At 42.8% G+C, this 25,318-nt stretch overlaps 3 protein-coding genes across 6 annotated transcripts in view; all 3 read left to right on the forward strand.

The window, feature by feature from the left end:
* LOC100747072 (transmembrane protein 132C) overlaps positions 1–25,318 on the forward strand; it is a 77,066-nt gene that overhangs the window by 26,188 nt on the left and 25,560 nt on the right. For all 3 annotated transcript variants that reach the window (XM_012393119.1, XM_012393120.1, XM_033324347.1), the window contains exon 2: positions 25,053–25,307. In XM_012393119.1, the coding sequence (XP_012248542.1) occupies positions 25,053–25,307 (255 nt within the window). The remainder of the gene's footprint in view (positions 1–25,052; positions 25,308–25,318) is intronic.
* On the forward strand, positions 13,282–16,484 carry LOC100746952 (phospholipase A2-like). Of its 2 annotated transcripts, none has more exons than XM_033324348.1 (4): positions 13,282–13,669; positions 14,113–14,272; positions 15,170–15,328; positions 16,227–16,484. In XM_033324348.1, the coding sequence occupies exons 1-4, from the start codon at positions 13,495–13,497 to the stop codon at positions 16,303–16,305; spliced, it is 573 nt and encodes a 190-aa protein (XP_033180239.1). In that variant the 5' UTR covers positions 13,282–13,494; the 3' UTR covers positions 16,306–16,484. The 2 variants fall into 2 exon arrangements, with proteins under 2 accessions (XP_033180239.1, XP_012248546.1); XM_012393123.3 differs by having other exon boundaries at positions 14,113–14,266; positions 15,164–15,328.
* Positions 21,998–24,545, forward strand: LOC105681822 (phospholipase A2). The gene is made up of 4 exons (XM_012393124.2): positions 21,998–22,290; positions 22,644–22,803; positions 23,705–23,863; positions 24,333–24,545. The coding sequence occupies exons 1-4, from the start codon at positions 22,146–22,148 to the stop codon at positions 24,409–24,411; spliced, it is 543 nt and encodes a 180-aa protein (XP_012248547.1). The 5' UTR covers positions 21,998–22,145; the 3' UTR covers positions 24,412–24,545.

Genomic DNA, 25,318 nt, shown 5'->3' on the forward strand with positions numbered 1-25,318 from the left:
CCGCCGTCGCCGCCGCCGCCACCTTCCATCGCCTCTTTCTCTTGGTATCTCGGTGACTTCGACTCGCTCTACCTACACCAACCTAATCGATACTCGACCCGACTCGTCTCGATTCGACTATGCTCTCTTTCTACGGCAAAGACGATGACGAAGACGGCGACGACATCGTCGACATCACCGCCTCGGCCCGAGTCTTCCACCGAGCTTTTGTGTCTCGCAGGCGCTATCTAATCGCTTGATCGCGCTTCGAAGCACACCGGGATTCCGCTTGACTTCCCCCTGTTGACCTTCTGCTTCATCCCCCGAAGACGTCGCGTAATTATCGAACGCAAACTGGATGCGACTGCTAAGGATAACGCCACTGAAATCCCTCCTGTCGTTCCTTTCTTCGTTTTTCCTACTTTTTCGCAGGCGACGACGCCGATTCTCTTATCGAGATAGATTTTCCAGCGTGTTTTCCACGATGTTTTTATTCGCCGTGGCACCGCCGACACACCGAATTCCCACGACTTTGCTTTTCCCGGTGGCCGGTTAAAACGGATCCCGTCGCTAAACGAAAAGGTTTCTCGGACACCTGGACAGAAATTTCCTCGAGGAGCTCTCCACCGTTCTTCCGACTGATGCACAATGTAAAACGGCAATCTCGTTTTCCACGTTGGCTGCGCGGATGATCAAAGAAAGCGGTAGACTGCTTCGCTGAAAAGAATAACGAAATTGCAATTTGCAATTTCATCGTCGGACAGAGCGTTGCTCCCGATAGAAATATTTAAATTGAAACGAAGCAGTCGTTGGATATCGACGTTTTAATTCACCGATGGAGCACTTGAACGAGTCATTTTTGACGACTCGTCGTTTCGCTCCTCCCATGGTCGTCCTGGTTTAATTGGACGACATTACGTAAGGGCTACCTAATGCGAGCATCAAGATCGCCGCCTCTCCAACTCTAATGTGTTATGAATTATGCACTCGAGGGTTAAGTCCCTCTTAGTCCCTCGGCTTACTTTGACGAGCCTCGCCCTCCTCTTGTATCATTATACGTTCAAGTAGAATTACCAGCGTCGTGCCGCCCGCATTTCCTAGCACCACGGTTATTGCATAATTTCTCTTGCCCTGTCCCTTAAGCCTTTGAAGACAAACTCGGAGCGGTTTACGCGAAACACGCCTAACGGCGTTGTGCGTTGTTCCAACACCCGACGTATGCATTTAAGCCTCGGCTCCCTAAAAAGAACCTTCGCCTTTGGATATCGTAAAATACGTCATTCAATGGACAGATTACCCCGCATTATGCGTTTTCCCGCATACGCCGTAAAAGACACTAAAGCAGTCGGATTAATTTGGTTCGTTTGAACGAAGCTTTAATACGTATCTTTCGCGAAACATTTATAAATTACACCAAGACCGGAAGGAGACTCAACATCAAGTCAGGATTGTATCAAAGCCTGAAAGAGATCTGAAAAGCTGCGTGAAAGCTACGACACATTTTTAGTAGAACCATAGATTTTACACAGATCGTATACGTGAATTACGTTAATATACAGCGGGAGTATCTCTAACGCTTATCGTACGTTCAGAATGTCTATTTTTAAAGCGGACCAATAAATAAAGATCGCTTCACCACATTCGTGTCTTTGCACCGTACTAACGAAATTTCAAAGTGTTTTACGATAAAAGTTTTGCCTGATAAGGCGATAAGCGCAGATTGAAATATTCGACGATCGTAACAAGCTTAATCCCTTTTATCATCGTCTCGCGTCTCGTTCTCGAGCAACGAATCCATACTACCGACTGGTCTCGTTCCAGGCTGTTGAACCGGCCACCATCGGGCTGTATCCATCGGTTTTCTTTATTTCCGGCCAAGGAATTACCGTTCCCAAGAAAACGTGCTCGCGAGACTTATCTGGCAGCCGCGTGCACAAGTTAGCGTGACGGAAAATGGGTGGGTGCATCTATTTTCGTTCGCCGGTCACGTAACTACTATGCGGACATACATTATGCGTTGCTACTCGAGGGTATTCATCGAGGTTGCGGCTTACACCTCTCGTGAGCTCTCCCGGTAGCTCGCGTACACATCGACGTGCCTGCGTAACAACGTATTTCGTGGTACGTAGGCGTCGGAAGTAGATGCGTATTACGCGTCAAGAGTTGCGGAGAGTTTCGCCTGTCTCGTACTCTCTATCTGTCGGAAGTAATTACACGCCACGTACCGTCCGATTGCCAGGGAAAAAGTTGTCTCTTTGATTTTTACACTCGACCAACCGCATCAACCGTGCTCACGCTACAGCTTGCACGAACGATACATCTTAATGCGTCATTCTTGCCACGGATTATCAATCTTCCCGTGACCGCTACGAACCCTTTGATCGGTGCTTAACTTTTTTATAAATCACCGCATCGATTTCGTTTCGTCGCATCGCGTCTCGGATCGATCAATCACGCGGCTGTGTTTTCATGGATGAAATATCTCTCTATTTTCCAATGGGTTATAGCGCATTACGAAAGTATTCCAACGCTTATCACTGAAACTGTCCATTTGCGGATACGGTCTCACCGATACACCGGTTGCTAGAATATGTACTATACGCAATAGATACTTGGATCAAGCGGATTTATCCTCCCATTCCTTGCTACAATGTTGGAACATCTCATCGAATATGCCTTCTGACGCTATGTACGCGCTCGTAAATTATACGTTATTTTATTATACGCTGTACGCATATGTGATCGTTTAAACGCTTGTTCGTATCACGCTTGGTATTAGTATGGTTTTACTAACGCGTCAATAAAATAAGATAAAGTTAAATTAAACGAGGACCGCCAGTGTCGTAGAAAATATCTCGAAATTTCATTAGCATTCTAATTAGACAGTCATGAGAGCAATAAGGGAATCAAAGTTGTTGCAGAATTATAAACTTTACCAATACGAGCACGACAGCCGAGACTCGCGACGATATTAATAAAAATTCAGAATATTCCATATAACGTAATATATTCATAAAACGTATCTGCGAGTATCGAAATACTTTCACGGACCTGTGTGTGTGTGTGTGTGTGCGCGCGCGTGTGTGTGTGTTTGTGCACGAGCTTCTTTCGCGTGTTTCGTGGCGCATTTATGCCGGAACTTTCATATAGAATGACATATTACGCGATAAGAATTTGCCAGCGCCAATTCTTTCTTCCATAGCCAGGATAATTTATGCTATGATAATCGAGGTAATAAACGACAGGCAAATAAAACTTGTGGTTCGAAAAGTTTTCCTAGATTTTGACGATCGCTAACTCTGGCCAGCTAACTCGTTGAAGATCTTCGATTAAAACTTTTTCCACGATCATTTTTTCTTCTTTGAACACTCCATACGGCGTAAATCTTTGATACCTCGACGAGTCGTTTTCGATCGTGGGTTACGATAATCTTTGCGCACCGGGCTTTTTGATTATTCCTCGCGACGCTTCGCACGCGTCATTCACCGGAAATGCGTTGGATCGTGCAGAATGTTCGTGGCATTTCCGACGGCGCCAGCTTTCAACGCTTTTCACCTGGCCGGTAAATGCTCGGCATACCTCTACCCACCTAAAAATCAACACGTGTCCCACAGGCGCACCCCAGAGTTGGCCTCTGCACAAGTTGCCCGTACTTTTATCGCATTGTGAAACGGTGGAGAGCGAGAAATCATGAACAGGAAGAAACTCCGCTTTCGGTATCTATATCGTATCGCGCGAAAGTCTATGATGAAAACAGCACGAGACTGCGATAAAATTGCCAGCCGTAGAATTTCTTTTTTAACCCTCCGGAGATCGCGTTTGATCTGACAGAAACACCTGGCATTTTTGTCGTAAATATTTTTTGATCGTTACAGCGTACAAATAGTTGACGAAATTTTTATGTCGCTCGCCGATTAATAACACTTTGAGCATCTACCGTAGAAAGCTTTTTTATCATGGTGTCTGAGTGTAACGCGAAATGTAAATACAAATAACCAGATATTTATTATCGCGGTATAGTCGTAACGATAGCGGAGAAGAAAATTATTGTCATCTCTTCCCCCCGTCCCACCGTCGAAGAACGAGTGTTCCGATACTTGAGCGATGATATACAGCTATAGGTAGGCCAGTTATACCCATAAATCATTTATATTTCACGAGTACTCTTTTGTATGAAAAATTTCTATATCTCGAAGAAGCAACGAAAGGGAACCGTGACCTACGACGAAACGTTTAGTATCATGACCTCCTCGAGGTTAAGGAAAATCCTCGTTCGTTTTACGCGCACCATATACCTGACATTTGCCAAAATATGTCGCACGATCCTTAGGAGAGGAAATGGTCGCGTGCATATTCCGTAGGTTAGATATTATCGCTAGGAACCGGGCAATATTCAGAGTGACAAAGTACGAGGAATTAGGGACAGGAAGGTAAAGCACGGCGGAGTAGCGCTCGATCTTGATAATTTGACGAACAGGCAGCGAGGTCAAAGGACGATATCGATAGGCTTCACGAGGCTGATTATTTTCCCGATTCCGGCGCATTCAGCGCGGCCGCTATTAGTCTCTGGCAGCTGCGATGCCAAGGCCATTCCCAAGGGACATTGGAATTGCTTCCGCTCGTATTTGAACTGGCTTTCGATATTCATGCGGCCGAAATGAAGGAACGGAGCCGTATATATCAGGGCCGTGTACCTTCGCGCCGGTTGCTTCCAATTGTTCGCGTGTAGAGGTGTCCTTTTTCTGTGCTCGACGCCGGCTGAAGAGCCCACTCGTCCCGATCGATCGATTGGAAACTATTCCCGGCCATTACGCCGGAGTAGTCACCAGTGGGAGAAGGACGACTTCACCGGGGGAGGCCTGTTGCCACGACGGAGACAATAAACGAGGAGAAAACGCGCGTGGCAAGGGGCGGCGACCATCCTCTCTCCCTCGTTCCGCTGAATACGAGTGATTCATTATGCATCCGACAACTGCAAGATCTGTGCAAGTGCAACAGAGGAAAGTACGTACGCGTAACAGAGCGACAATCACGGTAACGATGGCCTAATAATGGAAACAAACGGTAGCGAATCAATCGGGGCCATTTTAACGATCGATGTGCCTCGGGGGTTGCGACTGTTTCTTCTTTTTCTACGCGTCGATCGACCCTCTTCTCCACGTCGATTCCCTTTGATTCGCGGATGGCTCGTTCCTCCATAGACCACGATACGGATCTAACGAGGCATAACGGGTAATCGAGTACGAAGAATGACAAGTGTGTTCTTCTGTTCGTAATTAGCAAGACACCTGTCGTTTCTATCCGAATCGTGACAATTGATCGAACGTACGAGGAAAATGAAAATTGGGATCTCGTGAACGAGCATATAACGAGTATATGTACGAAGAGAAACAATTCGTTGAAGCTGTTTGAATGAATTGGAACGATATAGTAAAATTTGATAAACGTAGTCTCGATAAAATATTATTTAATAATCTTGTAGGAGCAGGTCGTTTGCTTTCGCTGGTTATGTTTTTGTATATGTATTTTGTTCCGTTTATTTCCATCGAGTGCGATAAATCGGCGTTTCCTCGTGTAGTTCAATAAATAGACGAATCTTTTTTCATTGAGTAGGAGTTTTCGTTGGAGATTAAAAATTCAACGCATCGCGCACCGGCGATGTTCGATATAACAGAAGCGTAGGAAATTTAAGCGGATAAAAAGTAAATGTCTATTTTTCATCTGGATCGATTCGCCTTTCGGTATTTGCGCTTTCGATGGCTTCCTTTTTATCCGCGATATGTTTCTAGTTGCATAGGTAAATAGTAAATACGTTTCGCTTGGCGACTATCTAAATGGAATATTGGAGAAAAAGAAAATTGAAAGGAATAAACGAGTCTCGTGGAGACAGTGAAAAAGAAAAGCGTTAAATTACCATTTCCAGTGCAAACAAAATCTCAAGAATCTAAATACCGAGAAACGGATGGCACGTGCTTAATTTAACATTCCCGGCAAAGTACATTTTTGCATAATTCAAATACGTTTCTGACGCGAATTCGAGAAGCAAAAGTCTCCGTGGAAACGCGTTTCAAAGAGCTGCCGCTGTCTGTCGAGGATTCAATCCGGCATAGAACTATACAAAAAACGGTTCTTTTACAAGCAACATCAAAGCATTTGGGACGGCCGAGCTTGGCAGCAGTCTCGGTCGAAGTTGAAACTCTCGCCGCCGTCAGAATCAAAAATTCGACGGTAACGATTTTCGAGAGCGTAATATCGAATCAAAGCGCAGACAGTAATCGGTCGTTCGTCGATTTTCTGTCTCATCAAAGATGTCAGATATTTACTGCGCGGAGCAGATCAAGATTCCACCGACGTACCCGTACGTTATAAAACAGTATGCGAAAGCCGCCATTCGTACACAACCGTACGATCTTCTGCAATGGACTTGCGCTTATTTTCGAGCCCTTGCGAACAACGATATTCCCCCTGTCAAAGTAAGTGCCTAACCTGTTCGTGATTTTCCTCGGATTTTTTCGTTTTCTCTTCTCGAGAGACGTTAAAGGACCTGTTCCGGGGGATGGGGGGTGAAAGGACGCCGCAAGAAGAATACAGGGGATGATAGCTAAGATCGAGAAAAATGAAATAGGATAAGGAACTCGAGCAGAAAAATCGTGGTGCGCGTTTAATCTCGCCGGTTTGTCTCGTTCGAAGATAAAGCGAAACGCGTGTCGCTGACGTATCTTTTCTACATCCCTATTATCTTACAAAGGGATGATTAAAGTTTATTCCAACGGACGTTCGTTCCTTTTCGAGTGCTTGTTCGAGTAGCCTCGTTAAACGTAATCTTTTCTATCGCTTCCATTGTACGTTATACGTTTAAAACCCCGTCGATCCGTATCGTATAATTAAGCGGATAGATAAGTAAATCAATCCTCCGGCTAAATTTAATTATTCAAGTTCGGTTAATGGCATTTCGTTTGGTTTGCATGGCAGAGTTCGTTTAATCAGTCTCGAAGCAGCGCTAAGAAACGTGTTCCATAGGTTGAATCAGATTTTCCAACACAATTAAGAATTTCGTACCAAGCGCGATTAATTCTCGTTGGCTTTCGAGCACGGTAACTTTCGTTAACTTTCAATGTGTTTCTGCCATCGTGGTACAAACTGACGAAAAAGAGCGATTCTTTTTATGAAAAATTAAGTGGAAGACGTAGAATAAAGATTTACGTGCGAAGCTTCGGTTCGCCGTGATTTACCGCGATTTTTATTGCAACGATCGTACATGTACGAAGATCGTGAATCGAGGCATGTAAATTGAAATATCGATCGACTCAGGCTCCACCGAGGGTCATTAACAGCGTACAAATTTTTTTGTTCGATAGGAATTTACCGGGATTTTGTCAATTCGTTCGCCTAGAATCTAAATTTCCCAGATTTAATTGCGATCGGTTCGATTAACCAGCCAGACTGAGGAAAATCGATTAACTCGGTTAATCGAAACGATCGCTGTAAATTAATCCGCTCGGTGCAGACCGCTGGCCGTTTATTGGCCACCTCCAACGCCCACCTTTTCAGGATTTTTCTTTTTTAACGTTGATGCATTATAGACGATGTCCATGACCGGACGCGAATAGAATCCAGTTATGGGATTCCAGCCTTGAACTATCGGATTTCCCTATTTTCCTAGTTTCTTCTCTTAGGATTTTTTGCTCGCGTCGAACGACGAAAGTAATCTCGGCCTGACATAAAGCATCCACGTCCGTGACCCGAAACAATACTCGAAGGATTCCGGTCCGGCCGAGACATTGCTCGTGCTATTTTTACACAGAGTGTATAAATCTCAATCTTTATCTCAACAAAGACGTTTCCAGTAATGCTTATTTTGTTTCCAGAGAGAAAGAGAAAGAGAGAGAGAGAGAGACATGTTACGATGTCCGTTGGCTAACGTGTTATAGCTTAATAAATTCGTCACGTACGAAACTACAACGCCTACCTAAATGAAAACACGTAGTTACGTTAAAAGAAAATAAAAGTGATCTTGAAATCTAGGCGTTCGCCTAGATAAGATTTCCGAAGGCTTCGTAAAATAAGCTGTCTCCTTCGAAGCATGTTCTACTTGTAACATATTTTCCAACGACCAACAGTTAACAAGCTAACCACGCGCAAATATAAAATAGATCTCGTGCAATCACCTCTGTATCGAGCTTCTTGCCTTACTTTCTCTCTGTTGTTTTAAATAAGCGTTAAGCAAACGGTTATTAACCGGCGGGAACGAAACGGCGTTGCAAGGTCGAAAGAAAATTTTCACCTTCGATCGTCGCGTTTATTTCTGAATTACTATCGTGTTTACACGCGATCCTTTAACGGCCTATGAACCCACGCCTTTTCTTCCGCTTGCGTAAAAGCGATCGATCTGTCGACGCCACAGTCGTTACAGTTTACAGTTTACGCTTTACGTTAACTCTGCGTGATCGAGTTACGGACATTGCCTATGACTTATCGTCAATAACGTAACGTCCCGAGCAATTGTCCGGTTGGTGATCATAGATCGTTAACCTTGTGGTATATTTTCTTAGGAAAGATTAGAGTACCCTCCCTTCAGCCATCCGTCAGGTATCACTCCTGGCTACCTGAAGACCCTCGTGAACGTGTTCGGTCACGTGGAGAACGTGTGCCTGAGAAGGATACTGTTAAGCTGGCAGGGCATCTCTTTACCCGAAACCACTCTTTTGCGAATGTTGCTGGTAGGCAAATTTCTGCCCGAGAAAGAGTGCGACTTTTACAAATTCCTGGCGATCGCTTGCGGATTCTTGGGCAAGGTAAGCCGTCTGGCCTGAAAATAGCACCTCCCTGCCAACATTCTCGTATGAAATACCTAAAATAGAGCGTGCCTATAAGCCCACCTCCTCCTCTAGCGTGTGATCTTTATTGCGTCCTAAGAATAGTATTTTTAGACCAGACTCGTTCATCGATTTAATAATCTCTTGGTACCAACGTACGTCTCGTGATTGATGAAGCAGCAGCGGTTTTTATCGCGTGGGTGTATCGGTATAAGCTGGCATAAACACAGGCACTTTTTTAGCTCGGTCGGCGAGATCATAGTTTTTACCGCAAGGTCGTTTATTAGTCTAAAATAATTATATCTCTTGGATCCTCTCCGCAAGAAAATTCTGTGGTGGAAAATGCGTAACGGATAGAGATAGTTCGATCTTTCTTTCGAATTATACGAAACGTTGTCTTATTAATTTATCGGAACGATTTACAGCGTGCTTATGCTCCAGACAAAACGTTCGACTCGTTAATGAAATTTTTCTGCGCCGTGAAAGAGAACGTTTCTCCGGGCGTTTTGTATCAACGGTCTTTCGAAAATACATAAAATTGCTGCGGACGAGGCACGTTCCTCCGCCATGTATTTAACTCACCGGACCTTAATGCGAATCGATGAATCATCGTTACCGGCTGAATTAAATTAATCACTGGCCATTGTTGCCGGCTACCAATTCGCGCCGATTCACCTACATCCTTTGTGACTTACCCCCGCAGAATCTATTCGAAACGATGATATACGTGTGCGAATTGCTGACGGAGGAGCCAGAAGGCGGCTCGGCGATGATACCCGTGCGAACCTTCGTCCGCCTCTACGAGTATCTAGCGATGCTCGATTGCAGCGGCGAATGCCCCTATGTGATAATGGAAGATGACACGAAGGAGATTTCACCTCCCAGTGAACCGTCCACCCTTACCAGCACCTTCGACTCTAGACTGTATCTTGTGCCATCCGTAGTGGAAGAGGTAAAAAGCGAATTTACGAACGCGTTTACATCGCGGATGATATTCATCCAGCGTGAAAGAACGGAGAATTTATGCCGCAGATCGTAACGCTTATAACCTGCATTAAACATTTTTATAGCGCAAAGATCTTAGATAGTACGTTGATCTAAATTGTTTCCATTAGCAACAATCGTCGTAAATAGCCGACGTTCTTTTCGCTTACGCGGCGATGATCATCGATGACGGAACTTTCTTTCTTCGGGTTGCCAACGAGGTAAAATCAATTCGTCGATGCAAAATTCGTTTTTCGATCGATTACTCGAACACTGGTTTCGTTTGAAATTATGGCTGTTTACTCGTTACTGGACAAATTTAGACGTATCACTGTCGCTTCGCTATGAATCATCGTGCATTTGATTCATCAGAAGTGGAGATTCGCCCTACTTTATTCATTAGCCACTTTGGACATTCGCTTTGACTGGGATACAGACGAAAACAGTTCTCTATTCCTTGCGCTGTTCTTTAATCAGTCACTCGAAAACTGGGTTCGTCAGTAGCAATGGCTGTTTACTCGTTACCGGACGAGATTAAACTTATCACTGTGTCTCTCCACTACGTATGAATCATTCATTCACTTGGACATTTTGTACGCTGGTCGCTTTACACGTTCGCTTTTGCATGAAATACGAGTATGGACGAAGACAATCTCTACGCCTTTTATCGTGGATGAAACATTCGCGCGTGAAACGTTGTAAAGCGTAAGTTCACCTTAATCCCATTTTTCATCGAATCGGAAGTTCGATTCGCTGGTCGATACGCGAGTGCATCGTTTAATAGAGAGGAAAAATGTAGCTACGTGTGCGTTGTGTGGCGCGATGTACAATTCGGTCGGAGATTATCTACTGTGGTTCCCTGTAGCTTATTCGGCGAGTGGCGAATCATTTTTCAGGGTATTCGGCATCGGTCGCGATTAATGGAACGGAAAAGGTTGCGAGAGCAAACGTGGCACTCGACGAGCTCGTCGAGTGCTTGCCCGGCAATCACCAAATATAATTTCGTTAATAACGCACCGATGCAAATGGAATCGCCGCGCAATCGAAACAGGACCAGAGAAATAATTACTCGATGCGTGGAACCGGGTGTTTCAGCGCCCTCGGTAAACGGCGAATCGCGGATGCGTAGCGCAAATTTACAGAACGTACTGATTGTAGCATATTTTAGCGGAAACGCTGCTTTTCCCTGCTGTGAGTCGAGTTAATTCAATGAAAATCGATCGGATCCGAAGGCAGAAGGTACCGATACTCGGCCAATTAACGTTTTTGCCAGTCATTTTTCTCCGTTCTCTCTCGTTCTCCGACAAACATGCCACTTTTAATCGAAATCCCGTCAGGAAGAAGAATCCGGCAAGCTGGATGTTTGTCCGTTTACTCCCAGCGAAAGTCGATCTTCCGGGATCTTGCAAGTTTTGAAGGATTACAGCGGTGACGCACGACCTTCCGAAGTTGACGAAGCGCAGCAGCAAGTCGCCGTTGCGGCGCTAAAAGACCAGATCGACGTCGGATCGATGGTATCGGAGAAATTATCGGAGAAAGAGGTTCGTAAATAAGCGGAACGTATCGGATCGTATAAAAAATACGAGCTGCGGATAAAAGCGCTACTTGGTTTAATTATGTCGCGGTAACGAATGTCGAATCGCGTGGATTGGATAGCTGATTTTCTACCTCGGAGGAGCGTTGAAAAACCGTGTCCCTTTAATTTCGCTTCGGGAATGAGTTTACTGTTTGCCCGTCGTTCGTTAAACGTTACGATTTTTCTCTGCCAGCAGACCGAATGGTAATCTTGCAATCGTTTGCCGACCGTTCGGTGTTTGTTTGACGACTGAAAAAAACAATTAATCGTTGATGCGCGGCTGATTTCTCTGGAATTTTTAATACAACGTATCGAACGTTTCGTTTAGCGAGAAACGAAGAGCGAGAGTCACGTTAACGTTGGTCGCGATTCGTCGCAACCTGCCGTTCCTGACAACCATTTCTTCGACACGGACTACAGCGTTTACGACAGAGACTCGTTCCTGCATTACGGAGAAGAGGATAGAGGGGAGACGACGGTGTCGTACGAGGAAATCGATGACTACGAACCCATCGGGCTCGAAAATATCCTTCACGGTATTTGCGAATGTCTGGAGCCTGTTCGTGAGACGGTACGCGCCCCGACGCCTCCGCCACCCGACCCTTTCGAGGGGTTTCTGGAAAGAATGAAACAGGAGGTAGACGAAGGCCGTCTCGAGATGCGTTTTCGAGTAGAGGGAATCGGTCCACCAGTCTCGACAAATCGCATTACAGCTGTGAGTCTGTGGCTGTCAGACTGTGCTCGTCGCCAGCAAGGGCTGGTTGGTCCGCGAAATATCAGACATTTTCTTTGCCCCGATCTCGAGGATTGCCAACACGATAACAACGTGGATTGAATGCGATCGATAGCTTGCACCGTGAGAAATATATCTGTCACACGATATATCCGTAGTTGAGTGGTCGCGATCAACTAAAAAGAGTATGTACATTAATCCGATAACGTTGAAATTCTTGTCTGGGTTCGTGACGTGTTATAGCGGACCGCGAAAGTAATTTGAACATTCACCAGGGGACATTTTTTTACGAATACGTTACGTGAAATTTTTTGAAATCTCATTCGCAACACGACGAGACAGTACTATCGTGATTATAATATTTGTAAAATGTACAACCGACACGGAGACGTGTATAGATGATGTTCGTTACAAACATATATTTGGTAAAAAAATTAGCTCCCATATAATAAATTTAATAAAAAGCCAGCATGCAGCATAGTCTTCGAGATACGTTTATGGAAATGACCGTATTAATTATTGTTACTTACTAATGTGGTAATAATTGAACGTTCAACTATTCGAATTTTCAGATTCGTTTCAAATTTGATCAATGTAATCGTCATAGTCGTGCTTCGTTACAGCGTTAACGAAATATTTGAAACCATTTTGCGTGATCCGCGTAATATGTTCGCCTTAATTTGATATCGTTGAAACTTTTGTCTGCCGATGTGACACAGAAAGAGACACGTGTTGCTGGGACGTCTCCGCTCGTCCAGAAACGCGATACACGTACATGCCCCTGTTCACGTTCGTGATCCGCGATTCGAACTAACGAATAATTTACGTTGCAGAGATCATTAAAATATATAGACGGACGAATCGTGCGCGGCCACCTATAAAACATCAACGTGTTTCGACCGTTTGCGTTTTATTTCGCGCCACGCAGAGATAATAACCGTCACGAAACGCACGCAACACACGCTGTTTGCCTTTTAACTCGGTGCATAAATTACGGCTGGTAACAGTCAAATTTATGCACGTTTCGGGCCATTTCAAATTCCTGTCGTGATTCGAAGTTTCGTCCAAATTCGTCGCATTACACGTTCGCTTCTGTAATTGGTTTTTCGGTGTTTTAAAAATTTTGTTGGCCGATTATCGCATGAATGAAAGCGATGAAACTGGGCCATAAATGGAAAACACTTTCTCATATAAGCGTAAGAAACAGCCTACTGTGCAATTGTATCCCGAACACTGTTGGAACTTCCGCTGGACAAAATTTGGAGAAAAAGTATTTCAAATATTACTCAAAAAAATTCTGATCGGAAGGAACCACTTTTCCTTCTGTTTCTCGGTATTTTCCCGAGTTTCTGGGCCTCCACCGTATTCTGCTTCGTTCGTTTTCTGGCTGTTGTTCCACGTGTACCATGCGGGTCCTTGGATTGTCATGCGTTTTCGCTCTCTGGCTCTCTTCCCACGTCTCTGTTCGCGCACTTCAGCCTATTATGTTCAGAAATCCCGTTCCATTTTCTGCTACTGAAATTAAGGACGGACTGTCGGAGAGATGGATTCCTTCTTACAATTATACTAGGATATTTCCAGGTAAAGGCAAATGTAAATTGTATATTTTCTATGTGCATCGTGGATGCATTCACTCACAGTAAAAGATCGGTTTCGTCTAATACGAACATCCAAACTGACCAAGTTCAATTTATTCCAATAAATTGAACGAGTGTACATGTTAGAACAATATTTCAGAACACGCACGATTCTCATTTTCAATTTTTGAAGATTTTGTCAGTAAAAAGTATTAAAAGTTCCTATGCACAGGATGAGTGGGTAAAAACCAATGGCGAAAATAGTTCGTTATCTACCGACTTTGTCAAGAAATGATGACACTCTTTAACTTTTACCTCAATAAATTTCATCTCGAACATATTTTGATACAGTCAATAGATAACGGGTTGTTTCTCTTTTTACTGACTCACCCTCTATAATTTATTGATTATGGACGTTCTCCATGTTATTATATTTCCTTCCCGCAGATACATTATGGTGCGGCATAGGTAATATAGCAAGTGGACCGAATCAGTTAGGACGATTAAAATCAACGGATGCATGTTGCCGAACTCACGATATGTGTCCCGATGTAATTGAGGCTTATAAGAAGAAACACGGATTGACTAATCCCGCCTTTTATTCCAGGTTTTTCCTTAACGTTCTTCTTATTCTCCGCGCTTTTGCCCGAATTCTTTCTAGCGCGAAGCCCACGGCATCGGTGCCAAACCAAAGGGAAGTTTCTTTTCTAGCGCGCTCGTGTTTCGAGGCAGACGTTCGAAATTAATTCTTCTTCCTCGGGGCGACGTTGTTTCTCGTACGGAGTGCACGATTTTCCTACAGTGTCGCACGATTTTCCTACAGTATCGCACAGAGCGAGACTGTAACGTTGGCTTTCAAGCCTGACGCGGACAACATCCAAGCCGTTAAACGTTCTACTTTTATCATAGAACTACGCGAATGTTAACGAGCGCGGTAATGCCAGGTTCGCGTGAACGCCTACGCGGAATTTTCGTCCGGAATCGACCAAATGTCCAGTATCCAGTGAGAAATTGCGCACGATTAGACATAACGCTATGCGCGAATTGTAGGCGTGCCTAGCCGGTTGCTAGCTCGTATGAATCATTCGCCGTGCATATCGAACGCTAGTCGAGTCAAGATGAGAAGCCGGAATTTGTATCTCGGCTACTTTTCCCTGCAAGCTGCTCCTTGAAACTCGGAAAATGAAACCCGTCATCGAGCAGTTGCGATCCCATGTAGAACTTTCATCTTGCAGACATACTATTCCATTTAAGTAAGTTTCTTACTTTTCTAACCGAACCGTGGGTGCCATAATACGTAGGATCATAAGGTTCCTACTACTATTTATTCGATAGATATGAAAATACATGAAAATTTTTAACGACTTTTAGAAATAGCTTATTCGTTATGAACTAGTTGGAGTTAAGTTTCGAATGTTCCTTCGACTGCGAGTGGTTAACTGTAAACGTTTCAATAAGCATCAGGAGACAAAGATAAAAGAAGATTTGGAAATTTGTTCAACAGGTTAAGTTGCGACTGCGACGAAAAGTTTCGTCAATGTCTTAAAAAATCGACAGACGAAATAAGTGCCAACTTAGTAGGATTCGGATATTTCACCCTATTAAGAACGCAATGCTTCCGAGTGGATTATCCTATCGTGGACTGCATAGAAAGATCCTGGTTGTAAGTGTAATTACCGTTCGACACTGACGAATGATTTTTTTCTCGTGAATTTCAGCGAAAAAAGAACTTTCCATTCTCTTGCACGATAATTTATGAAATAGTAGAATCAATGGAACAGAGAGAGTTACAATTTATACATTATCGATCTCATGCTGAATCGTGCAATTGCAAATCGAATATAAGGGCAATCGAATAACTTATAGATTTCATTATTAAAACTATTTTGTCATCGATCTCGTTACTGTCACACGAGCATTTATTATGCAGGGTGGTTGGTAACTGGCGGTACAAGCGGAAAGCGGATGATTCTACGCGAAAAAAGGAGTCGAAAATATAGAATAAAAATTTTTCGTTCGAGGCTTTGTTTTCGAGAAAATCGACTTTGAATTTTCGCTCGGTACGCGTGCACTTTATTACGTCTCGTTATAGTGGATCTCACTGTAGATCGTTGAATTAAAAAAAAAAATTAAAACAAAATTTTTATTCTATATTTTCGACTTCCTTTTTCGCGTATAATCACCCCCTTTCCGCTTGTATCGCCAGTTACCAACCACCCTGTAGATTAATATTAGATACATAGTATTAGTCCAATTGTGCAAGAGATTCTAGTTATGTAACGAGCACCTATGTACAAATTTAGAACAATATGAATGCTATACTGTCTAGTATACAGAATAATTTATACAGAAATGCTCAGAAATCGCCGCAAGAATACCCGATCGAGTATATTTCCTCGTACAGTCCAATGGACTGGATTATGAAATATACAAGAAACACGCTCGTATCGCGCAATCTTGCTGATCTGTCACAAATACAATACATATTCGTCTAGCAACGAAATAATCGCGCGGAAATACAAACTACAGTCACTTCAAAGAGAATCTTCTTACAATTGCAGTTTGAGACGTTGTAAGAAGTACCGGTTCGATACGAAAGGCCAGAAGAAGTATCAGTGGTTCGATTTACTTGAATACTGATCTTAAGCACGATCCACAAACGACATCGAGTATCTTCAAAAAAAGTCAATATTGTAGAACTCAACTTGTAACAAAGTTGCAAAATAGCAGCATAAGGATATAAATGTCACACCCTATCAAAATTACGATATGACGCAGATATTCACAGGCTAAATAAAACGTTGATACAACCTTCTAAATTCACAGGATAAATTTGTTCCTAATATCCCGTCAGATCGAGGATTTATTAAGACGATAGGAGAAATGCGCGGGAACTAATTTTGGCTCTTGACACATTCACGTCCGTTGGCAACAACGTGTTGTCCAGTGTTAGTGTTCGATGATACCACGTTAGTATCGTACGGAAGTCGATCTTTTGCCTAAACTATACGAACTTGGAATTTTTTCGCAAAAAAACACCGGTTACTGATTGAAGTCACTAATAAATTTACGCGGGCGGCGAAGCGCTTATATAAGCAGAAAGTGGGCGCAGAAGTGCTGCGCATGGATTTTCACGAGACTGTTTGGCTATTTTGGATATTCATAAAACTATTTTTAACAATATTATACAAGATATCTGTTTTGTTATCGATGTTTTATGATTATAGATGTTTTATTATCGAGCAATTCATATTCGCGCACGTTGAAGATATAAAGATGGATAATAAAAAATTATGAACACATTCGCTACTATCATCGATGGAAACAGATCGTATTTTGTTTCTTGTACTTATGTACAATATATTTAATAATACGATGTACTTTTTAGATCAGAGTACGAACATTTTGCTTAATATGACGCGGGAAACGAAAGTGCCAAAAAAACGAAAAAGAAAAAAGAAAGGAAAAACGAGAGGCTGTAGTTTATGCACGAGATTAATCGAAAATAATGTGCTATATATTGTATGTGTATAACCAAAAGATAATAACCATCACGAACCGCACGTAACACACGTTGCTTTAACTTGTAGATAAATTTATGCACGTTTCGTGCCATTCCACATTCCTGTCGTGATTCGATCATTCATTTCAAATTTGTTCCATCGCATGTCCGCTTTCGTACTTACTTCTCCACGTTTACAAATTTTATTGGCAAATTATCGCATCCACCGAACGTAATTTTCACGATCAGTGGCGCTGAAACTGGGTCGTAAATGGGAAATATTTCCTTATATAAGCCTAAGCAATAGCCAAACGTGCACTTGTACTCTGTTCATCGTCGGAAGGAACAGCATTTAGCTCTGCTTTACGGCATTTTCCGAGTCTTTGGACCTTCATCTTCTTTATTTTCGCCTCTTTTTCCGCCTGCCGTTCAACGTGTACCGTGCGGACCCTGGAATTGTCGTGCGTTCTCGCTCTCTGGCTCTCCTTCCACTTCTCTCTTCGCACACATCAGCGTGTTATGTTCAAAGATTTGCTGACAATGAAATGATAAAACCATCAGAGAGGATAATATTCCTACGTACGAAGCAAATTTGGACTTTGGAAGTGTATCGCGGAGTTTGCATGCACCGTGAAAGATCATTTTCGTCCAAGACGGTCAGCCAAATGACCGAACGAACAAAGTAAAGCCAGTAAAGTACATTTACATACATTTGATAAATTCGGTGGATCATCCTGACGTATTCGTGTTCGTTAGAGCAATGTTCTATCGGAACACGCATTCGCTGTAATCGTGTCCCGATAGAAGAAGAACAGCGTCACATGGCTACGATAGTTTTCATCGTTTCCGACTCTTGGAAATTTCGTGAAGGAAGCTATTCGTTATTCGCGTTCTTATATTTCCTTCCGCCAGGAACATTATATCGCGGATGTGGCAATAAATCAACCTAGAAAACGGGGATGTAAGGGATCTAATCGTGGCACTAAACGCAGATTATATAATTCTACCGATTGTACCAGCTTCTTCCCAACTTTGTTCTTCGTCCTCTACGCTTTTCTCAAACTTCTTTTTACCGCGATGCTCGCGGCATCGGTGCTGAATCAGAGAGACGTTTCTTTCCTTGCGCGAACGCATCTTCAGGCAACCGCTTTGAGTTAGTTGTTCTTCCTCGGGATAGCGGAGCGATGGTTTTTCTCGCAAGGAATGCACGATTTTCCCGGAGTAGATGACAGAGGAAGACTGTAACGTCGCTTTGCATATCATACGCAACCGACGTCCGCGTCGTTCAACGATTCAACTTTTGTCACAGAAGCAGGCGAATGTTAACGATCGCGGTAATACCGAGTTCGCGTGAACGCCCACGCGGAATTTTTGCCCGGAATCGACCGAATGTCCAGTATTGAATGAGAAATTAAGCGTTTAGGCGTAACGCTGCGCGCGATTTGTAGGCGTGCCTAGTCGGATGCCACCTCGCGTGAATCATTCGCTGTGAACGTCGTACTCTGGCAAAGTCAGAATCAGAAACTCTTTGTTGCCCGTTGAATTAGTACAGCGATCAGTTTCTTGCGAGATTCTTCCAGGGAAATGGGAAATCGTACTCTGTCTCGGGCAACCCTTTGCAATCTTACGCATAGAACTGCTATGGACGATCCATTTCATTTGTTTCCTTCTTTTCAATTTCGACGTACAAAGCGTTTCTTTAGGAATATGATACACAGCAGTACGAAATGTCTATTATTTATGCTGAAGATATCGAGATACATTAAAGTTTTAAACAACTTTTATTCGACTGTCAACTAATTGGAATTAAATTTTAAATGTCCCTTCGAATGCAAGTGGTTAATCGCGGACGTTTCAATAGCAACGCGGAACGATGGGGAGTTGATATAGAAAGATAAGTAAATGGAAAATAGGATTGGACATTTGTACAGCGGGTTAAGTTGCGATTGTGACGAAGAGTTTCGCCGTTGTCTTCGCAATTCGCGGGAAACAATTAGTGTCGCGCTAGCAGGAGAAACGTATTTCACTTTCGTGTTAACGAAATGCTTCCGACTGGATTATCCTATCGCGCTGTGTAAAACCAGATCCTTGATGCAAGTGTAATTATCGTTCGATGCAGACGAACGATCTTTTCTTGTGTTCTCATAGACGGCACGAAAGGTTAGCGAATAGAGCGCAATACATGAGAAAATAACTGTTTATTCTCTTCTACAATAATTTATCAAATAGTAAAATCGGTGAATTAAAACGTTACAATTTCTATGTCGCTGATTTATCCTTGGGAATTTTACAATTTCAAATAAAACATGAAAATAACGTATGAATTGTAGAATTAATTTCTAAAGTTTCATTTGCCTTATCATCAAACTTGATAATCAACTTGTCACAGAAGAATTTATTACGCGTGACGATCTGTCGCGAGTATTCGTCTATCAAAGAAATAATCGCGCAGGAATTTCCACTCGAGTAATTTTAACGAGAACTCTCTTGCAATGATCTCTTGCAACTTTAGAGGGCAGCTTCTTACGATTACAGTTACTTCGAAAAAGTACCAGTGGTCCGATTCATCCGAATACGAATCATAAGGACGATATCGAGTATCTCGGAAAGGATCGGTATATTACCTCAAACTTGTAATAAAGGCGCAAAACAGTTGCATAAAAATAAATGTCGCACCCTATCGGACGTACGACATGGCGGAAGCGTTGACGAGCGAGATAAACGAGTTTCTTTCGCGCGCGTAGCTCTCGTACGGAGGGGAAGAATGGTAAAAAAAAAGAAGGAAATTACATGGAAACGGGAGAAGCACACGGCAACGAGCGAGTAGCGCAAAAGATAAGCGAGCAGAGTTGAATTGGTCTCGGCTTTCCGCGCGTTTTCCTCCATTTTACGCGAGAGGGTGTGCGGGCACCTGGCGCTTAGTGGAGGATTTCCCCGGAAATTTATGTCCGGATCGAGCGCAGCCGCGCCACGCCACGAGCCACGCCACGCCTCGCCCCGCCGATTTACAATTTCTCCCGCTTACCTGTGTGAACTTTCGAACGCGGATAAGTACGCGAACTTTGTTTCAGCGAAGGAAATATTCTCGAACTACGCTTTATCGAGACTGTCCCGTGTCTCTCGACCAGTCCGGCGAAACCAATTTTTTCGATTTATGGAAGAAACGGAGTGCTGCCTCGAGCGGCTCGATACTGTAATGCCATACTGGCTATACTATATTAGGCAAATGACGTGGTATCTGGGAAATCGTTGATATTTCTACACGACTTTCCACTCGAACTTTTATCTGGCAAATCTTTATCGGAGCATCTCGGCTCGGAACGACAGATTCCCTGGTGTAATAAGCTGGACAGCGTCGGTGCTTGCGAGACCGAATCGAACGATGTTTCGAGCTGCTGGACTCGCGGGCACAAAGTGCTTCACCGTGTTCGTTTCTATGCAGCTTATAAATTCGCAGAATTACTCGCTTTTAATATAAACATGCCGCTATATCGAGGATTTATTAAGGCGCGAAGGAAAATGCGCGGATTTTATGAAACTAATTTAGCCTCTTAATATAAGCTGAACGCGTATGCAGAAGCGTTGCACATGGATTTTGACGAGACTGTTTGGCTACGTAGGTCGTACACGGGCGAATATCTGTTCGAAGTACGTTGAAATATTTGGAGCTCGGACGAAAAAACATGATAAATGTACATTTGAAGATCACGCCGGGGAATATACGAAATTAATTTTCATTCGTTACAAGATAAACGTGCATGGGGAAAATGTTGCACACGAAGTTTGATCGGACGTTTTATCGAGATTGCATAATAAAGAATATCTATTTGATGTAACTGACAAAGATCACGATAAATTTATATTCGAAGACCATGTAGGATAAATACGTATAGTTGACTTTCCATCTACTGTGTCGTTTGGTGGCTAAAGAGAAGTATTTTAACACGAAATGATCGAAGAAGAGAATAATCTGATAGATTCGAAGATACAAGACCTTTGAAAATTGGCGATAAATAAATGACGCTTTGTGAGAAACGAGTGATATTAATTTACTCGTTCAACTTGATTAATATTCGACTGTACAATTAATCGTATTAATATTTTTGAAATGTTCAAGAAAATGATCGAAACGCGTATTCTATCACAAAATAGACCTGCCGTGTGCAAACATACATTATATTATAAAGTTTCCCAGAAAACCTACGATAAGATAAAGTATTTTGAAGAATATAATAAAAAATATCTATAGTTATTTTATTGACGAGTAACATACATTCGTGTACTTTAAAGATACAAATCGATAATAAAAAGTTAATATCGCATAAAATTACCAACATATTCGCCACTATAATGGATGCGAATGAATCATATTTTGTTCTTTATACTTGCGCGCGATATATTAAATAACGCAATATACCTTTCGGATTAGATTACGAATATTCAGGAGCGAATGTGTTAAAAGATTAAAAAGTTGGAAAATCGTAGTTTAGACACGAGTTTTAATCGAAAATAATGACCTATATATTCTATACGTATAACGGAAAGATAATGACTATCACGAAACGCACGCAACATATGCTGTTTACCTTTTAACTTCGTGCATAAATTACGTCTGGTAGCAATTAAATTTATGCACGTTTCGGACCATTTGAAATTCCTGTCGTGATTCCAGCATTTGTCCAAATTCGATGCGTTACACGTTCGCTTCCGTACTCGCTTTCCGGCATTTTAAAATTTTGTTGGTCGATTATCGCGTCGTCGAAACATAATTTCCACGATTAGAAGCAATGAAACTAGGTCGTAAATAGAGGGTGCGCCCTCATATAAGTCTAAGGAATAGGCAAATGCCCGCTTGTACCCTGACCACCATCGCAAGAAATCGCTCTTCGTCCTGCTCCTCGGCACTCTCCCGAGCCGATTTAGGTCTCCACCTTCTTGATCTTTGATTCTTTTCTGCGCCTGCTGCTCCACGCGTACCATGCGGACTCTGGAGTTGTCGGTTTTCACTGTCTGGCTTTGCCTGCACGTCTCTGTCCACGCATTTCAGCATATTACGGTCAGAGACGGCTATCCACTTGCTGACGGTGAAATGATAGAAGTATCGGACAGGATAATATTCCCAGGTAAAGGCAAATTTGGACTTTACGCTTTGAACATGCGTTTTTCGTCTACGTTCCGGCATTTCATCCACAGTGAAACATCATTTTCGTCCAAGACCGAAACCGACGAACGAACGGAGTAAAGCCAGCGGCTACGTACTTTTAACGAATCGAATCGTCTGACGTATCATGTGACGGATCATTCTGACGTGCTCGTATTCGTTAGCAGAAAATCCCGTGAGAACGCGCATTCATTGTAACCATGTCCTGATAGATGAACGACGTCACATCGCTATTGTAGTTTTCCTTATTTTCAATTCTGCGGAATTTCGCGAAGAAAAATGTCCTATATATAAGCTTGTATTTCCTTCCACCAGGAACATTATGGTGCGGAAACGGTAACATAGCAAATGGAACGAACGAATTAGGGTCATGGAAGCAAACGGACGCATGCTGCCGAACTCACGATATGTGTCCCGATCTAATCGAGGCTCACGGCTCTCAACACGGATTAACTAATTCCGCTGATTATACGAGGTTTTTTTTTCAACTTTCTTCTTATTCTTCGCGCTTTTCCCGCAGTTCTTTTTACCGCGAAGCCCGCGGCATCGGTGCTGAACCAGAGAGATGTTTCTTTTCTGGCGAGGTCGCGTCTTGAGGCGGTCGTTTTTAAATTAGTTCTTCCTCGAAGCGATGCCCTTTCTCGTGCACATTTTCCCCGGATAAAGTCTCGAATATCAGTTTTCCAACTAGAAGGCAACCAACGTTCGGGTCGATTCAACGTTTATCGTAAAACCAGCCGAGAGTGTTAACGATCGCGGTAATATCGGATTCGAGTGAACGCCCACTCGATATTTTTGTCCGGAATCGACCAAATGTCCAGCATTCAATGAGAAATTGCGCGCGATTAGGCGTAACGTTGCGCGCGACTTGTAGGCGTGCCGAGTCAGACTCTACAATCGCGTGAATCACTCGCTGTGAATATCGAACTCTAGTCGAGTCAGTAGCAGAAGTTGTTGCCCGTCGAATTCGTACAACGAACAATTGCTCGTGAGATACTGCTGGGAAAATGGGAAATTACACTCTTTTGCCATCTTACGTAGAGCTGCTACCGACGTTCAATTTTATTCGATTTTTTTCCAGCTTTAATATACAGGGTGTTTCTTATTTTCCTAGTCAAACCGTAGGAGCATACTACACAGGAGTATAAATTATTGGCTATTATTTATTCTAAAACTAGAAAAATACGTTTAAACTTTAACGAACTCGTGAAGATAACTTGTGGTGTATGAACATGTTGAAACTAAATTTCAAACGTTGCTTCCACTACGAACGATTGATCGTACACGTTTCGAGAAACAAAGAGCAACGAGAGTGAAACGTTGATGCGTTAGAACGATGAGAAAATGCAAGATCGGATTTGAAATTTCTTCAACAGGTTAAGCTGCGAGTGCGACGAAGCGTTCCGCCATTGTCTTCACAATTCTGGGGACACTATTAGTGCGGCGCTTGTAGGAAGAACTTATTTCACCATCTTAGGAACGCAGTGCTTCCGATTGGATTATCCTATCGTGAAATGCAAAGTCAAATCCACCATGTAAGTGTAATTACTGGTCGACGCAAACGAATCATTTTTTCCCGTGAGTTGTCTCAAAGGGCAGTCAAAGTTAGCGAACAAAGAGCAGAGCATGGAAAAATAACTTTTTATTCTCGTGCGCAATAATTCATCAAATGGTGGATGAAAAAAATATGCCAATGAAAAAGTTACAATTTCCATGTTATCGATTTGCTTTTTGGAATTTTACAATTTCAAATGAAACAGGGTAATGGAGCAACTTGTGATTTGTAGAATTAATTTCTAAAATTTCATTCGCTTCATCGTGAAACTTGATCACTGAACTTGTCACAGAAGAATTTATTACGCGTGACACAGCCTCGCGGATCTGTCACGAGTATTCGTCTATGAAAGAAATAATCGCGCAGAAATTTCGACCCAAGTAATTTTAACGAAAACTCTCTTGCAATGATCTCTTCCAATTTTAAAGAGGATCTTCTTACAATTACAGCTTAAGACGTTGTAAGGAGTACGAGTTGGATACAAATGCTCCGATGAGGTACCAGTGGTTCGACGTACTTGAGTACTAAGGAAAATGCAACAGACCTTAAGAACGACATCGAATATCTTCGAAATTATTATATTGTAACGATATTTTACCTAAACTTGTAATAAAGTTGCAAATTGGCCGCATAAAAATAAATATCCTAGCCTATCAAACTTACGACATGGTGAAAAAGTTGAATTCCTTTTACGCGCGTAGCTCTCGTACGGAGGAAAAGAGTTGTAAAAAAAGAATGAAAATTACATCGAAACAGGGGAAGAACGACGAAGCGAGATGCGATATATTTAATAATAATGCGCTATATTTTCAAAGTTAAACCATGAATGTTTCAATTCAATTTCAACGTATATGATCCCGGTAGCGAACGTATGAAAAAACGTAAGAATAAAAAGCAGAAGAACGTAGTTTAGACACGAGTTTAATTAGAAATAGTGACCTGTATGTAGCTATATATAACTTGAACCTTCCATACACGAAGTGCTTGGCAAAGTTTGCAAGTGCTCGATCGAGTGGTTGTCTTTCGATCTCTGAACCAATGTAGCTCTTCTCGCGGCATATTTTCTCTCCGTCAAACGTTTATCCGCGGTCGTGTTAACCGCAAGCCTGTCTCCATTCCTAACTCTTATCCATTCGTCGTTACCAATTTAAATTATTGTTTGGTTTCAGACGTGGCTGCCTCGGTGGAGGTTCACTTCGAGAACAAGGATGGGGGATTTTTCTTGAAGCACATACCGAGGCAATACTATCCTGTCCGAGGGGATTCTATCTCGTCGATATCTCCATCGACGGGCACATTATCTAACGGGGTTCTGTCTCCACCGCCAGGCTCCGTACTCTCGAGAGACAAATTCACGGTGTTTCAGACGAGCGAGCCGGTGTCCGTTCGGGCGACCTATGGGCCATTTAGCACGAAACAGACCGTACCGGCTCGC

This window comes from Bombus impatiens, unplaced genomic scaffold (assembly GCF_000188095.3).
Source record: "Bombus impatiens unplaced genomic scaffold, BIMP_2.2 scf_2222, whole genome shotgun sequence".
Lineage (NCBI taxonomy): Eukaryota > Metazoa > Arthropoda > Insecta > Hymenoptera > Apidae > Bombus > Bombus impatiens.

Coding starts and splice junctions, on each gene's coding strand:
- LOC100746952 (XM_033324348.1), top strand. CDS start 13,495: ATGCGGGTCCTTGGATTGTCATGCGTTTTCGCTCTCTGGCTCTCTTCC. Junction 14,273..15,169: donor AATCCCGCCTTTTATTCCAG/GTTTTTCCTTAA, acceptor TTTGTTCAACAG/GTTAAGTTGCGACTGCGACG. Junction 15,329..16,226: donor TGCATAGAAAGATCCTGGTT/GTAAGTGTAATT, acceptor TTACAATTGCAG/TTTGAGACGTTGTAAGAAGT.
- LOC105681822 (XM_012393124.2), top strand. CDS start 22,146: ATGCGGACTCTGGAGTTGTCGGTTTTCACTGTCTGGCTTTGCCTGCAC. Junction 22,804..23,704: donor AATTCCGCTGATTATACGAG/GTTTTTTTTTCA, acceptor TTTCTTCAACAG/GTTAAGCTGCGAGTGCGACG. Junction 23,864..24,332: donor TGCAAAGTCAAATCCACCAT/GTAAGTGTAATT, acceptor TTACAATTACAG/CTTAAGACGTTGTAAGGAGT.